Source organism: Haliotis rubra, unplaced genomic scaffold (genome assembly GCF_003918875.1).
Source record: "Haliotis rubra isolate DU_JTF1 unplaced genomic scaffold, ASM391887v1 Scf41, whole genome shotgun sequence".
Taxonomy (NCBI): Eukaryota; Metazoa; Mollusca; class Gastropoda; order Lepetellida; family Haliotidae; genus Haliotis; species Haliotis rubra.
In genome coordinates this window covers 3,131,970-3,147,479 of record NW_025767091.1, presented here as the reverse complement: position 1 = coordinate 3,147,479, position 15,510 = coordinate 3,131,970, and the positions used below count along the sequence as shown (strand labels likewise).

Genomic DNA, 15,510 nt, shown 5'->3' with positions numbered 1-15,510 from the left:
AATCTCAGGTCATGTCGTTACGAGACAGGTCAACGCGATACGAAACTCGTGTGACGTACGAGATTAGTATTCAACTACCCATACGTTGACCACGTGGGTAATAATGTATTCAATATCCTTTGTAGCAAATGATAAACAAGCTACAAGTATTGGGATGAATTCTTATGACACATGTTCCACGTAATATGTAAATGTCAACAGGAACTAACTTATCAATGGAACGCTATAAATTACTTTCTGAAACGTGTTTTAAAATATATTACCATTTCTACAGGCCTGCTGGTTTACTGTTGTGTGTTTGGAGCGGTCCTTGGGAAAATGGGAAAACCTGGCAATGTTCTCCTTAAATTCTTCGATGCCATTTCCTTCATCACTATGAAAATGGTTCGCTCTGTCATGTGGTAAGTAGAATATAAGTGAAGTATTAAGTTTCGTACACAATAAAGACTGTTTTAATTTTTCAGAATACATTTTTTAAACTGAAAGGAAGCCAAAGTACTAGTAATAGCATAAAGGCATCCAGCTTCTTTTCGGTACGTAATTTTGTTTCGCGAAATCATAAACAAGTTACCTAAACTGATTTATTTTTTCAGAGATGATTTTTATGAACTTTTGTTTTAGCCGGCCAACTTTATGACCAGTGCTATTTGTAAGTAGAAACTATTCTGCTTTCCAAAGCTCAGCTATGTCATCCGATAATGATTCGTCCGATAGTGACTGGCGCCATTTACTGGAAGTGGAAACGTCTAACTGATTGACTGCCAGACCTTTCTGAAATGTATATAATGAAACCTGTTGACATATAAACGAAAGGATTTTACATGTAACGAAACTCACTTTCAAAGAAAATGTTGAACTGCAGTGTGGTGTGCCAACAGGCAGTGACGTTATAGTGGGTGCATCACAAAAACTGATAAACATGATCACTGTGAAGCGATCAAGAGTGGATTGAAATTTGGAGACAATGCACAAATACATAATTAATGACAAACAAGAACATTTTCTTGAAAGCACGCCGTCGGAAGCCGGCATATTGATGGTTGTGGCGTTAAATATGCAACAAACAGGAACTTTATTCTTAAACAATGGTGTAAAATGTGGCTCCTACCGGCAGGGCAGGACAAGATTATCCCTTCCGCAATCACCCGCTGTCATCACTATTTCTAGAGATACATTTATTTTGTATCACTATTTGCTTTCCATTGGAAGTGGATCTGTTTGGACAGTGAAACAAATCTGGATAATATCCACTGTTGACGTTTTGAATTACGCCATGTGTAATACCAAGGTCATTGTCATACGAATTAATTGAATTTTCAGAATGATACTCTGACTATTTGTGTGGATCTTAACACTCTGATAGTATCGTGCGAACATTTCTGTGGCGCCACCTGCGATCTACATATGGAAAATGATTTGTGTTATGAACATTTGCCATGCCGTCGCTCCAGTTTGTAACCGCGGTATCATTTAGGGCCAACAGGTCACGAAATTGAATCTCAAACACTGATACTTCTAATGTTTATTGATGTTTTCAATCAGTTAAAGTGAAACAAAGTGTTTTCAAAGACATCGTACTTGATATCAGTTTTAATACTTCATCAGATATTTAACCCGTGAAGATCTGGGTTAGAATTTGTCTTCAATAACCAATGCTTATCCCAAGAGGCGACTTACATGATCGAGGACTGCATTGTCTGGTTCACACACGCGTTAGACAACAAAACAACCAACCAATCATCAGACATTATTCATATCAAGGTCAAAATCTGTACCTTCTGCTGTCCACTGAGTGTTTCGATTGGAACGTCTTGGGGTATTCAGGAGAGTGTGTGATACTGATGTCCTGAAACACATTTCTACTTACGAATATCAACAAGTTAAAGTAACGTGAGCATATATTCCAAAAACTGATATAGCTTTAACATTGCTAACCACCTGTAGCAGCCTGATGTCTAAATACAGCTGAAACAGGATCACACGACCACATTTGTTATTGTATGTTTGCGTCTTTTCGCCTCAGGTACTCGCCGATTGGAATCCTCTCTCTGGTTACTGGCAAGATTCTAGGCGTAATGGATCTCGCAATGACTGCTCAACATCTTGGGATGTACATGGTCACTATTCTAACTGGCCTCTTCATTCATAATGTGTTCATCATTCCGTTGATATACTTCGCTTTCACAAGAAAGAACCCATTCAGAGTATCTCTAGGAATACTCCAAGCTCTCGCCACTGCTTTGGGAACTGATTCAAGGTTTGCCTACTGTTTCCTTCAGTGGCATTTAGAAGCTGGTATGATGAAGAGGGACACTTTTTATAGATAGAAAATTTTTATTGCAGTGGATGCGACCTTTCTGTGAAGATCCTAACACCGTTATCATTTGCTTGATAACGGATGAAATCATTGTTCGCATCCAACAAACTGACAGTGTCTATTCTGAAGAAATTATCAAAGTTTATACCTATTATCAATAACCGTGTTAAAGCTACGCAGAAACTGTAAATTATGCAACGACCTTCCAACAATGTAATCAAATCTATGTGCAATATATATCCAATGCTCTTAATAGTTAAAAAGAGAATACAGATTGATTGATTGATCTTAAACGAATATAAATACTAATAATGCATAGTATGAATTACTTACAAGGTGAATTTTATAGTTAGACTCTCAGTCGTGGCTTACGAGACTTCTTAACACGAAAACACATATTGATTTCGTGATATCAGATCTCTTCACAATCACAATAAGTCACCGATTTTGCAACAATCGCTCAGATTCAACATGTTACGTTGCAGTGCAGCTACACTTCCGGTGACAATACGTTGTTGTGAGGAAAAGTTGAAGATTGACCCGGCAATCACCCGTTTTGTTCTACCTATTGGGGCTACTATTAACATGGATGGTGCAGCTATATTCCAAGTCGTCACTTCCGTCTATCTGGCTCAGCTGAGCAGGATTCATCTGCAGTTTTTACAAGTGCTTACATTGGGGTATCTAACATTCTGTTTTACACACAGGTTTGAAAACGAATGAGCTAACAAAGAACGTATATGCATGTCCCAACATCAATTCACGCGTACAAGTGGTTTGTTTACGTCACACTGAACGCATTGATGAAATCGAATCTGATTGACCCAAGGTCACACAAAGAACAAAGGCTTAACTGAAGGTTGTTTTTCCACAATAGTATCTTTCTAAATCAAAGATCATGATCAGTGCTTAGGGGGAGCACACATGAGAACAAAATATGCCACAAATAAAATGTTACAGTCGCATAAGGTGGAAACGATTTAACGAAACTCGAAATATGAAAGCATGCATAACCTTCGAGAAGAAACAACAGTTCTGACGCCAGAAAACATTGACGGTGGATTTGCCATACCATTGTAGTTTTCACCAGCGTAAACGTCTTATCATTGATATTGTCAATCCTTCCACCAATAATATTGGCTACATCGAACATCGGAATTTGAGATATATGCGGATACAGACATGTGTTCTGCGTTTTGATCAGGAGCATTACTATGAGCTCTGGTGCTCAGTGACGGTTGGTCGGAATGTTGATGCTGGGCTAAATCGGTGTCAGGTATTTGTTTCGGTAATTATAAATGTCCACCACGCTCATTGTGTAGCTGGTTTGTGACAGGAGCTGCGTTCACAGGACAATATTGTGTCACACATTAAGTGAGTAACCTAGCAAGGTATGTAGAGGAATTTTGATCTTTTGCGTGACTTCTGCAACATATCATCTTCGACACACGTGACATTCTGTCTTTCTTTTTCCAGCCTTGCCTCCACACTGGGTAGTATAGGGGCAGCAGGAGTTCCTGGGACAGGGATCTTGATCACAATGATGGTAATGATCTCTGTAGGACTGCCAGTGAAGGACCTACACATGGTACTGGCTGTCGACTGGTGTATGTGAGTAAATATGTACTGAGGACCAACTATTTCATGTGTTAGTAAGGTCCTGGTACTGTATTTTGTAAAGTCTGCCCTCGTGTTTTCCGGAAGTACAGTTGTTCACAGGACATGCTTGATAATGGAAAAACACACAGAAGAATGCTGAATTGCAGGTAAAAAAACAATACAAAATTTACATTATTCACGTGGTTGTCTGAGGCACTAATACTCGTAAATTTGGCTTTAATATTCAATATTCAGGAGCATTCACTTCACTGAAGGGTGAAGATCCAAATAGTCCACCCAGGAGAAACTGTGGAGGAAGAAATGTCTTTCAATAATTCTACTACCATAGTATCATATATATATATATATATATATATGTATATATATATATATATATTATATTTCATTTGTATTTTATATTGTGTTTTTCTGTTTCAGGGGTCGTATGAGAACAATGACAAATGTCAGCGGTGACTGTATGGCAGCCTCAATTCTCCAGCACTTCTTCAAACCTGGCGTGGTAGATGCGGCATCCAGCAGGGATGACCACAGAAGGGTTGCACCGGAAGACGCAGACGGAATAACAAGAGACAATTATATTGTGTGATATGTGGAATAATATTTCCAAAATATTTCCTACATTTACATCCTCTAGTATTGTGAGCATGGCCTGTAATATAGTAAAACACCCACTCCATCTGGATCACATAGTAGCGTGACACTGATCTGCTACACACGAAGATGGCCACACTAACATGACACACGAACATGATTCTGGCCTACAAACACAGCGTCATATACACATACTATCTTTTAACACATGCTCACAGCGCACGCACACTGCACTGAAACAGAAGATCTAAAATTAAATCATTATGTGTACGAGAAAACCCCATCATTTTGTGCATAATATTTACCTGTATCCCAAGATCGATGTTCATGATGTTGATCACTGGAATGTCTAGTCCAGACTCGATTATTTACTGACCGCAATCATACAGCTGGAATCTTGCTGAGACGGCGTTCAACAAAACACAACATAATATTTACCTCGTATATGTAATGCTACATGCAATGTCTGAGTAGCTTTCCTAAATGTTCAAGCAGCAATATTCATCTGGCCTATAGTAGGATTTGACCCGTGAGGGTCCGGGTTAGAATTGATCTTCAGTAACCAATGCTTGTCGTACGAGGTGACTAACGGGATCGGGTGGTCAGGCTTGCTGACTAGGTTGACACATGTCATCGTATCCCAATTGCGTAGATCGATGCTCATACTGTTGATCCCTGGATTGTCTGGTCAAGACTCGATTACTTAGAGAATATATAGCTGGAATATTGCTGAGTGCGGCGTAAAACTAAACTCACTCATTCACTATAGTAGGATTGTCGGATGCGAAACGTTATGATTTGATTTTATATCGCATGCGTAAGTCATAGTAAGCCCAGATATGTACAATAAAACCTATACAATGAAAATAGTAACCTCTATAATCTCATTGAAAGATGATTAGACAGATGAAAAAAAAAAAAAACACTGAAAAATATCACGTACTCATTCCAGGCTTTCGATTATAGACTGCCCTGTGTCGACCTGTAGGAGTATTTGAACAACGCAGTACATTTTTCACATCACTGATGTTCTGTGGGTCTCACTTAGATTGCCTCCTCGTCTAAATGCAAAACCAGAACCCACACATGATCATCACGACCAATTATTATGGAGTCGAGCCACCACGTTAGAGCATGTGCTGGGAGTGATTAATGAAGAACGACCTTGATCCACATTAACCGCCGTTCCGGGAAAACTCCCGAGCAACTGGCGACTGAGTGTAACTGACTCCCGAAGGAAGCTCTAGCTGATTTTTTACATATATGTATGTGGGTCACTGGACCAATTTGTAGTTTATAACATCGCATGAAACTAGTTCAGTTTTTTCCCTGGGTACAATTCCCGTGGAAGTTGGTTTCAACGCTATGTGATAAATGAATTTAGTATGCGTCACGTTGAATAGCGTAAGCTGACACGTAGTGTAGATAATGTAATACATGGGTACCGTCCATAGCTTTCGTTAAATTATATTTATCATTCGCGTCATTTTCTGTTCACCTCGTTTTATGGCGTGGATACAACCTTCTGGATAAAGTCTTAGCAGAGAATCTGCGTTTGTAGCCCCCAAATTAATCAATTAACTACTATATTTTTTTTAAAAAAAGGAATGACTCAGTTAAGCGAATACATGGTGGTGTCGTTTCTGATAATCAGTAGCCTTATATGATCCGTGTCACCACTATTTTGCCTTTTGCCAAATATGATCTGTTTCAAGATGATTGAGACTGGTTATAACCTGGCGTTGATATTCAATAATTATATCTAAATACAGAATTCCTTTAAACTCATAGTTTACTGTTCGCTGATTATTGACAATGGTAAGAACCTAAACGTAATATAACAATCACACTACTGTCACTGTAACTTGTACACCGTGCGGCCTCTATCTATGTAATAACCCGCAGATCCAGGTTGGAATTGATCTTCAGTAATTAACCCATGCTTGTCGTAAGAGGCGACTAACGGGATTGGGTGGTCAGGCTCTCTGACTTGGTTGACACATGTCATTGTATCCCAATTGCGTAGAGCGATGCTCATGCTCTTGATCACTGGATTGTCTGGTCCAAACTCGATTATGTACATAGCTGGAATATTGGTGACTGCGTCGTTAAATAGCAAATAAACAAACTACGTATGTACTATTGTTTCTGTTGTGACATTTGTAGAAACCAGTGAGTGAGTGAAACACATCGCAAGATTAATGTGTGTTATGGCGTGAGAGAGCAAGTGAGTGAGGATGTTTTTACGCCGCTTTCAGCAATATTCCAGCAATATCACGACGAGGGACACCAGAAATGGGCTTCACACATTGTACCCATGTGGGGAATCGAACTGGGTTCTTCGGCTGTAGCCACTACGCTACCCCACCACCCCAAGAGGCCACAGTAAATCAATGCGACAAAACCGTTTCCACAGCCTCAAGGAATATTTGGTGTAATTGTATGATGCCAGCTGAATTATAAAAATAAAACCGGGGCTTTATTATGTCTTTGATACTACATTTCGGTCCCCAGTCAAATCAAATGGTTATGGTATAAACCGATCAACTATACGACGAACTTCCTGAATACGTCTGGTTAATGCGTTTTGACGGGAAACAGGCTAGGCAACTAGGATAAGGGAACGTGTGTCATAGGTCAGCAACAATTACATAATTGTCCATCCTGGCAGTTATATACGTTTCAATACACACCGGACGTAGCCGACAGAGCTAAAAGCGTGAGAGATCGCGAGGATCTAACTGTTCACATTTGGATTCTGAACATTTGGAGCTCTGAAACAGGCCTGACTTCACTATGAAGGGTGGAAGGACTCAACGAAGACAAAGGGTATGTGACAAGTTGTTTAATTTGGAATGCCAGAACCATTACGAACAGCGCAATTGTAATTCAAAACAAATATTGTCATTTTCTTGCGGATCATATCAACCCCAAAATGAATAAGAATTTTCAGATGAGTGAGTGAGTGAGTTTTGCTTAACGCCGCATCAGCAACTTTGCTGCTATTTGCGATGAGTAAATGTCTTCTATTTTACAAAGATTTGTAAGATGAAATTCTGTTTGGAATTATACACTGAAGGGGTTGTGTAATTGTCAATTCACTGTTGTGGACATTACAGGCACAGTGACATATTTACAAAAGATGACAAAAAAAAATTTGCCATGAAAGTGAGTATAGCTTTACGCCGCTTTTAGCAATATTCCAGCAACATCACGGCGGGGGACACCAGAAATGGGCTTCACACATTGTACCCATGTGGGGAAACGATCCCGGGCTTCCGGCGTGACGAGCAAACGCTTTAACCACCAGGCTACCCCACCGCCCCCTTCTCCTCTTGAAGTCTTCCCGTGAAAGCAAAATGTAAAACGTTTATGTGTGATGAACGTGCACAGATTACAATTAATACTGAGTACCAAAAAGCGCGACAAATAATTCACGTGATCTTTTGTCATGACGCATCATTATCTCGGCAGATGATACTTGGATGGGGTGTCCCCAGTTTGCCAGCAGGTATTGTTTAAAGGGTCCAGGTCACTGGACCGTGATTATCTCTTAGAACAACAGGTGATTCACTTTTTAGTTACCTCTGAGCTGGTGAACACAAGACTCCACTTGCTTACGGAGATATAGACTAACAACTAGTCTCTGAAATGAACATATTTTACTGAAAATTGTTCATAGTAAAAAAAAATATAATATAATGAAAAGGGGCCCTGAGACTTTCTTCATTTTCAATTTCTATGTTCGCTTTGTAATCTACTCCATCTATCAGAACCAGGCATGGGTTTTCTGGGATCAAAGCACTGACAGTACCGTAACCACGGCCGTTAAGCCGGACACGACCGCCGACCCTTGACGCCATGTTTGTTTACACTGTGAAAGTAGTCCCTGAAATTTGCATATGACCTCTCTAATTTGCATCGATATCCGTATATGACCCCAACGGATACCGAAAATATCCGTTGGCTTTATCCTGCCGAGAACACTATCCATTGTATGATAAAATGTGATATTTTGTGATAATGTATGTTTGTATCATAATGATAGTGCTAATATTGCCTAATGGTTGTATTTCATAATACTGTTGATGAGATTGATGATGATAATATGTGTGTTTGTATCATGATGATAGTGCTAATATTGCCTAATGGTTGTATTTCATAATACTGTTGATGAGATTGATGATGATAATATGTGTGTTGAATGAATGAAGTCAGTGTCAAATTTATGGGAAGGCTAATTATCCCGGACCATATTCCACAGGGAACAACTTGCCCTGCACGCTCATTCATGTGTGTCCTCAAGGGGACGCCAGAAACCCTTGATTGTGGGTTCGAATAAGGGTCGCTCCGATTATGTTTCAGGTTTGTCAGCATCATGCCCATCCCCGTGGGTTTCACAAAAGTATAAAACATCTGACAACTGGATTACTTTCCTCTGTCACACAGTGATATATCTTGTTTAGTGCTAAACCCGACCCACTCACTCAATCTCGATGATCGTCTTGGTAACCCATCAACCTGGACATTTGATAAATGCATTCACCAACTCCGATATTCACATGACAATACAATGAGTATAGTTGTTAATCCTGACTCCAATCAATAAATAAGTGAATATTGTTTTACGCCACAACGGCAATTTTCCAGCTATTCGCCGTGAGAATCAGACCTGACTCCAAACGTTTCATTCTTTGATTCCTCCATGTACATGTTGACAGATCCTGATGCTGCTTCGCGAAAATGCGTTGCTTATATCAACGATAGTGTCAGTGTTCTTTGGAACGACGGTTGGGGCTTCTTTGTCGGCGACTCAATCCTTCATCAGACACCATTGCCGTGGTAGAGTTTCCAGGAGAAATATTTATGAGGATGTTGAAGATGCTGATGGTGCCCCTGATAGTGTCCAGCATGATCACAGGTCAGTTCGTTCTTGGACGAATTTGTTTTCCAACATTCCTGGGGGGTGTCTACATGTGTAGGTGCCGCATTGGATATGACTTTATTCAGACAAATGGCCGGTTTCTGTTTCTCTAACAAGTCTCACCTACTCCACCTTCACACTTGTCTTGCTTTAAAAGGTGCTAAAGAACGTTGCATGTTGTTTAAGGCAAATCAGCGTTTCAGTCAGTCATGACATGTGATGTTATTCTCCTTGAGGGCAGCCAAACATATTTTGATTATCCAAAACATACATAATATATCCCTGTGTTGCTCATTGTTTAAAAGACATATCTTCAGATATTATTGCAATAAATGGTAATTACTATGTATTTTACCGTTAACTGCGAAGTGGTAATACGCTTCTACATTCAACAAGAGTTCAGCCTCCATACATCTCCATTGTTGTGTGATTCAGGTGTTGCAGGCATGGATCGTCAAACATCAGGAAAGATGGGACTTTTCACGTTCGTGTATTATGTATCTACAACATTGATCGCGATCATCTTAGGGTTTATCCTTGTTTTCGCCATCAAACCTGGAAACATTGACGTCACATCAGCGAATGGGCATACTTCCGATGACACTCGTATCGTTTCTTCAAGGGATGTTTTCATGGACCTTGTGAGGTGGGAAACGTAACACTGGACACACTTAGGATATCTATTTATTAAAACATACCTTAAAAATATATTTTGTGTGTCTTAAAATACTTTAAACCTCAAGTAACCAGTCCTACCCAAAATGTTAAAGGAAGCATTCGTATGTCAAAAAACCCAGCTCGTCATATATATGCGCAAAAACCAATGTACACGTATATCACAAGACAACGATAGCTCTAAGACGTGTAGAATGCGCTTCCCATAGCCTTTTTAGGGGCTGGAAATCTGTTGTCCGACGTCTTTGGTAAAAGTCGTTAAATTTACTCAGAAAGGATCGTTTAACAAATAGACATTCCCTGAACAGCATCCTTGATTATTTTGTTTAGAAACTTGTTCCCTGAAAACATCGTGCGTGCGGCCTTTCAAACTACTGGCACAGGGTACACGAAGAAAGAGACATCAATGGGAAATATAGACCGAAATGAAACAAACTCGTTTGTTTCTGGAACAAATGTATCAACCCAAGAACAACATGAAATGGAGATGCATGGACGCAATCCCGAGTGGGTGGCAAAACTTGAATACAAGGACGGAGTCAATACAATCGGTAAGGCTTGATTTCACGAATTAAGCTATGTCAGCTCTCCCCAAAGGGTTAACTTGGCCAATATGAAAATGCATAATACTCATAATATACTACTGAAAAGAAGTTAATTATAAAGAGCACCCACTTTCTTCCTGACAGCTTAATGTCCTTAATATGTATGAAGTAGTTGGTATTTAACTTCTTTTGAAGAGTACACACAAATCACAGGCGTCATGCGTATTCCAAAGTCCCGTCCCACAAAGGATGGTTGGTTGGTTTGTTATTTAACACTGGACTCAACGATATTCCAACTATATGGCGGCAGTCTGTAAGTAACTGAGTCTGGACCGGACAATCCAGTGATCAACAGCATGATCATCGATCTACGCAATGGGAATACGATGACATGTATCAACCAAGTCAGCGAGCCTGACCACCCGATCCCGTTAGTCGCCTCTTACGACAAGCATGGGTTACTCAAGACAAATAACCGGGATCTTCACGGGTAGATAATTATGTCTGCCAGAGAAACAACATTTCGTTTGTAAAAAGATACTGTCTTGATATTATAGATGGTTTGGGGGATATTTACTTCGACGAAACTTATATTTTGTATCCTTTGTAGCAAATGATAAACAAGCTACAAGTATTTGGATGAATTCTTATGACACATGTTCCACGTAATATGTAAATGTCAGCAGGAATTAACTTATCAATGGAATGTTATAATTAATTAATTTCTGCAACGTGTTTTAAAATATAGTACCATTTCTACAGGCCTGCTGGTTTACTGTTGTGTGTTTGGAGCCGTCCTTGGGAAAATGGGAAAACCTGGCAATGTTCTCCTTAAATTCTTCGATGCCATTTCCTTCATCACTATGAAAATGGTTGGCTATGTCATGTGGTAAGTAGAATATAAGTGAAGTATCAGTTTTCTTACATAATAAAGAATGTTTTACTTAAGTTGTACACCTTTTTTAAGTGAAAGGAAGTCCAAGTAATTGCATAACGACATCTAGCATATCCAGTGGATATCTTTCAATTAGTGTACATAATTTGTTTGTGAAATCATAAACAATTTCCAAAACTGATATAATTTTCTAGCGATAATTTTTATAAAACTTTGTGATAAAAATATTCTGGCTGGCCAACTTTTATGACCGGTGCTTATTTTAAGTATAAAGTAGTTTGCTTCTCAAAGCTTTAGCTATGCCATCCGATGGAATTGCGGGATTCGTCCGGCTGTGCCGTTTCCGGGAAGCGGTAAACATGACATTTGTACGATACTTTTCTGAAATGTGTATGTCTGGCGACATGAAGAACTGCGGTATTCTATGTCGGGGACAGTGACGTTAGTAGGTGCATCACAAAAACTCACAAACGTGATCACTGTGACGAATATCAAGAGTGGATTGGAATTTTGAGACAATGCATAAATACATAAGGCAGACAGGAACTCTTTCTTCAAAGCATGCCGTCAGTGACAGGAATGGTGATTTTTGTGACGTTAGGCAACAAATAGGAGCTTTGTTTTTATTAGGATGTGTGTTTGCGTCTTTTCGCCTCAGGTACTCGCCGATTGGAATCCCTCTCTCTGGTAACTGGCAAGATTCTAGGTGCAAAGGATCTCGCTGAGACGGCTCAACATCTTGGGATGTACATGGTCACTGGTCTAACTGGCCTCTTCATTCATACTGTGTTCATCATTCCGTTGATATACTTCGCTTTCACAAGAAAGAACCCATTCAGAGTATCTCTAGGAATACTCCAAGCTCTCGCCACTGCGTTGGGAACTGACTCAAGGTTTGCCAACTCTTGACTACCAGATGCAATTTTTGTATGTACAACTATTAGGAATCGATTTAGTCACCACCTAAAAAGAAAATAATTTCTTCCAGAACAAAATTACTTTTTTCATCATATCATCGTCTCCACTATGTATGGACATTAATTGGTCAGAACAGGTACGCAATACCAGGGTTTTGGTTAAATAATGTTCTGTACACCCCCATGGTCTGCAGTAATATAGTCCATCATTGGTACCTGACTGTCAATAGTGCAGTGTCATAGAAGTAAACTCTGGTACAATATGTTTTGAAGATAAAATATTGCCGGTGTGATGTGAATGTTAACTCTGTCACTCATGCACAGTATGAATTACTTACAGTGTGGATCCTATAGTTAGTTAGGCTCTCTGTCTTGGCTTACGAAACACCATATCGCTTAAGTGATTTCACATCACGTTACAATCGCTTTGCAAGAATCACTCATATTCAACATGTTACGTTGCAGTGCGGCTACACTTCCGGTGACAATACGTTGTTGTGAGGAAAAGTTGAAGATTGACCCGGCAATCACCCGTTTTGTTCTACCTATTGGGGCTACTATTAACATGGATGGTGGAGCTATATTCCAAGTTGTCACTTCCGTCTATCTGGCTCAGCTAAGCAGGATTCATCTGCAGTTTTTACAAGTGCTTACATTGGGGTATCTAGCATTCTGTTTTATTCACAGGTTTGAAAAAGAATGAGCTAACAAAGAACGTATGTGCATGGCCAAACAGTTCACGCGTACAAGTGGTTTGTTTACGTCATACTGAACGCATTGATGAAATCGAATCTGATTGACCCAAGGTCGCACAAAGAATAAAGGCTTAACTGAAGGTTGTCTTTCCACAATGGTATCTTACTAATCAAAGATCATGATCAGTGCTCAGAAGAGCACAAATGAGAACAAACTGGCCACACAAAGAAAGTGTGGCTAGTGCTACTTGCATGAGGTGGAAACGGATTTATCGAAACTCGTGTAAGATAATATGCATAACCGTGGCTCCCTCGCGGAAAAGTCCTGGCGCCAGAAAACTTTGACGGTGGGTTATGTTTCTCGATTTGCCATGCCATTGTAGTTTATACCAGCGTAAACGTCTGATCATTAATATCTGCATCACATCAAACCTTCCACCTGTAATATCGGCTACAACGAACATCGGAATTTGAGATATATGCGGATACAGACATGTGTTCTGCGTTTTGATCAGGAGCATTACTATGAGCTCGGGTGCTCAGTGACGGTTGGTCGGAATGTTGATGCTGGGCTAAATCAGTGTCAGGTATTTGTGTTGGTAATTATTAATGTCCACCACGCTCATTGTGTAGCTGGTTTGTGACAGGAACTGCGTTCACAGGAAAATGTTGTGTCACACATTAAGTGAGTAACCTAGCAAGGTATGAAGGGGAATTTTGACCTATTACGTGGTTTGTGCTACATAGCAGCTTGGACACAACTGTCATCTTGTTTCTTGTTCCAGCCTTGCCTCCACACTGGGCAGTATAGGGGCAGCAGGAGTTCCTGGCACAGGGATTATGATCACAATGATGGTAATGATCTCTGTAGGACTGCCAGTGAAGGACCTGTACATGGTAATGGCTGTCGACTGGTGTTTGTGAGTACATATTTACTGAGGACCAACTATTTCATGTGTTAGTAAGGACCTGGTACTGCATTTTGTAAAGTTTGACCTCGTGTTTTCCGGAAATACAGAAGTCCACAGGGCATGCTTGATAATGGAAAGACACACAGAGGAATACTGAATTGCAGGCCCATTGGCCTATCAATAACCCGTAAAGAACCGGGAAAGAATTGATGTTCAGCATCACGTAAGAGGCGATCAGGTGGTTTGCCTCGCTAACTTAGCTGGCAGATGCAATCGTATCCCAAATGCGTAGAGGGATGCTCATGAAGTCAGGATTGTCTTGTCCGGGTTCGATTATTTGCAGACTTCCGTCAAACAACGATCAAAATAATAAATAATATTATTCACGTGGTTGTCTGAGGCGATAATAATTGTACATTTGGCTTAACTATTCAATATTCAGGAGCATTCTTTTCACTGAAGCGTGAAGATCTCAATGGTCCACCCAGAAGAACCTGTCGAGGGCGAAATGTTAATAGTACAACCACCGTAGCATCACATATAATATCTATATAGCTATATAATACACAAAACTATATCCTGCACAAGACTATAGCCCGCACAACCAGAATGTACATATGAGATGTATGTTTGTATGCTTCTGTTTCAGGGGCCGAATGAGAACAATGACAAATGTCAGCGGTGACTGTATGGCAGCCTCAATTCTCCAGCACATCTTTAAACCTGGTGTGGGAGATGCGGCGCCCAACAAGGATGATCACAGCAGAGCTGCACTAGAAGACGCAGACAGAATAACAGGAGACAATTATATTGTGTGAAATGACTTTGAAATGTTTTCCAATAGTTCCTACATTTACATCCTCTAGTATTGTGGGGGCGGTGGGGTAGCCTAGTGGTTAAAGCGTTGGCTCGTCACGCCGAAGACCCGGCTTCGAATCCCCACATGGGTACAATGTGTGAAGCCCATTTCTGGTGTCCCCCGCCGTGATGTTGCTGGAATATTGCTAAAAGCAGCGTAAAACCAAACTCAGTCAGTCAGTCTAGTATTGCGACAATGACCTGTATCACCCACTCCTTCAGGATCACGTAGTAACGTGACACTGATCTGCAACACACGAAGATGGGCACACTAACATGACACAGTAATCTCCGGCCTACAAACATAGCGTCACATACACATACTAACTTTAAGCCACCTCACAGCCCACGCACACTGCATTGAAACGGAACAGTTAAAACTAAACGTGTACGAGTTATAGATTCTATGCCTATTGTAGCCTGTTGTAGGATTGCTGGATGTGAAGCCTACTTTTTTAATTTTATATCGCATACGTAAGTCATTGTAAGCCCAGATATGTACAATAAAACCTATACAATGAAAAAAATATTCTCTATCATCTCATTGAAAGATAATTGGACA

The 15,510-nt window shown here is 40.2% G+C and overlaps 2 protein-coding genes across 3 annotated transcripts; both read left to right on the top strand.

The window, feature by feature from the left end:
- The first annotated feature begins 294 nt into the window (after positions 1-294).
- On the top strand, positions 295-5,111 carry LOC124288041 (excitatory amino acid transporter-like). 2 transcript variants are annotated; one of them, XM_046724604.1, is made up of 5 exons: positions 295-401; positions 2,024-2,257; positions 2,803-2,997; positions 3,794-3,905; positions 4,355-5,111. In XM_046724604.1, exons 1-5 carry the CDS (start codon positions 319-321, stop codon positions 4,388-4,390), a joined length of 660 nt encoding a protein of 219 aa, XP_046580560.1. In that variant the 5' UTR covers positions 295-318; the 3' UTR covers positions 4,391-5,111. The 2 variants fall into 2 exon arrangements, with proteins under 2 accessions (XP_046580560.1, XP_046580559.1); XM_046724603.1 differs by having other exon boundaries at positions 3,794-3,928.
- Positions 5,112-7,324: 2,213 nt separating this feature from the next.
- Positions 7,325-15,275, top strand: LOC124287977 (excitatory amino acid transporter 3-like). Its single transcript, XM_046724480.1, has 11 exons — positions 7,325-7,357; positions 9,296-9,449; positions 9,888-10,098; positions 10,458-10,678; positions 11,435-11,561; positions 11,865-11,920; positions 12,226-12,460; positions 12,950-13,144; positions 13,965-14,099; positions 14,740-14,962; positions 15,141-15,275. Exons 1-10 carry the CDS (start codon positions 7,325-7,327, stop codon positions 14,906-14,908), a joined length of 1,536 nt encoding a protein of 511 aa, XP_046580436.1. The 3' UTR covers positions 14,909-14,962; positions 15,141-15,275.
- Positions 15,276-15,510: the final 235 nt, after the last annotated feature.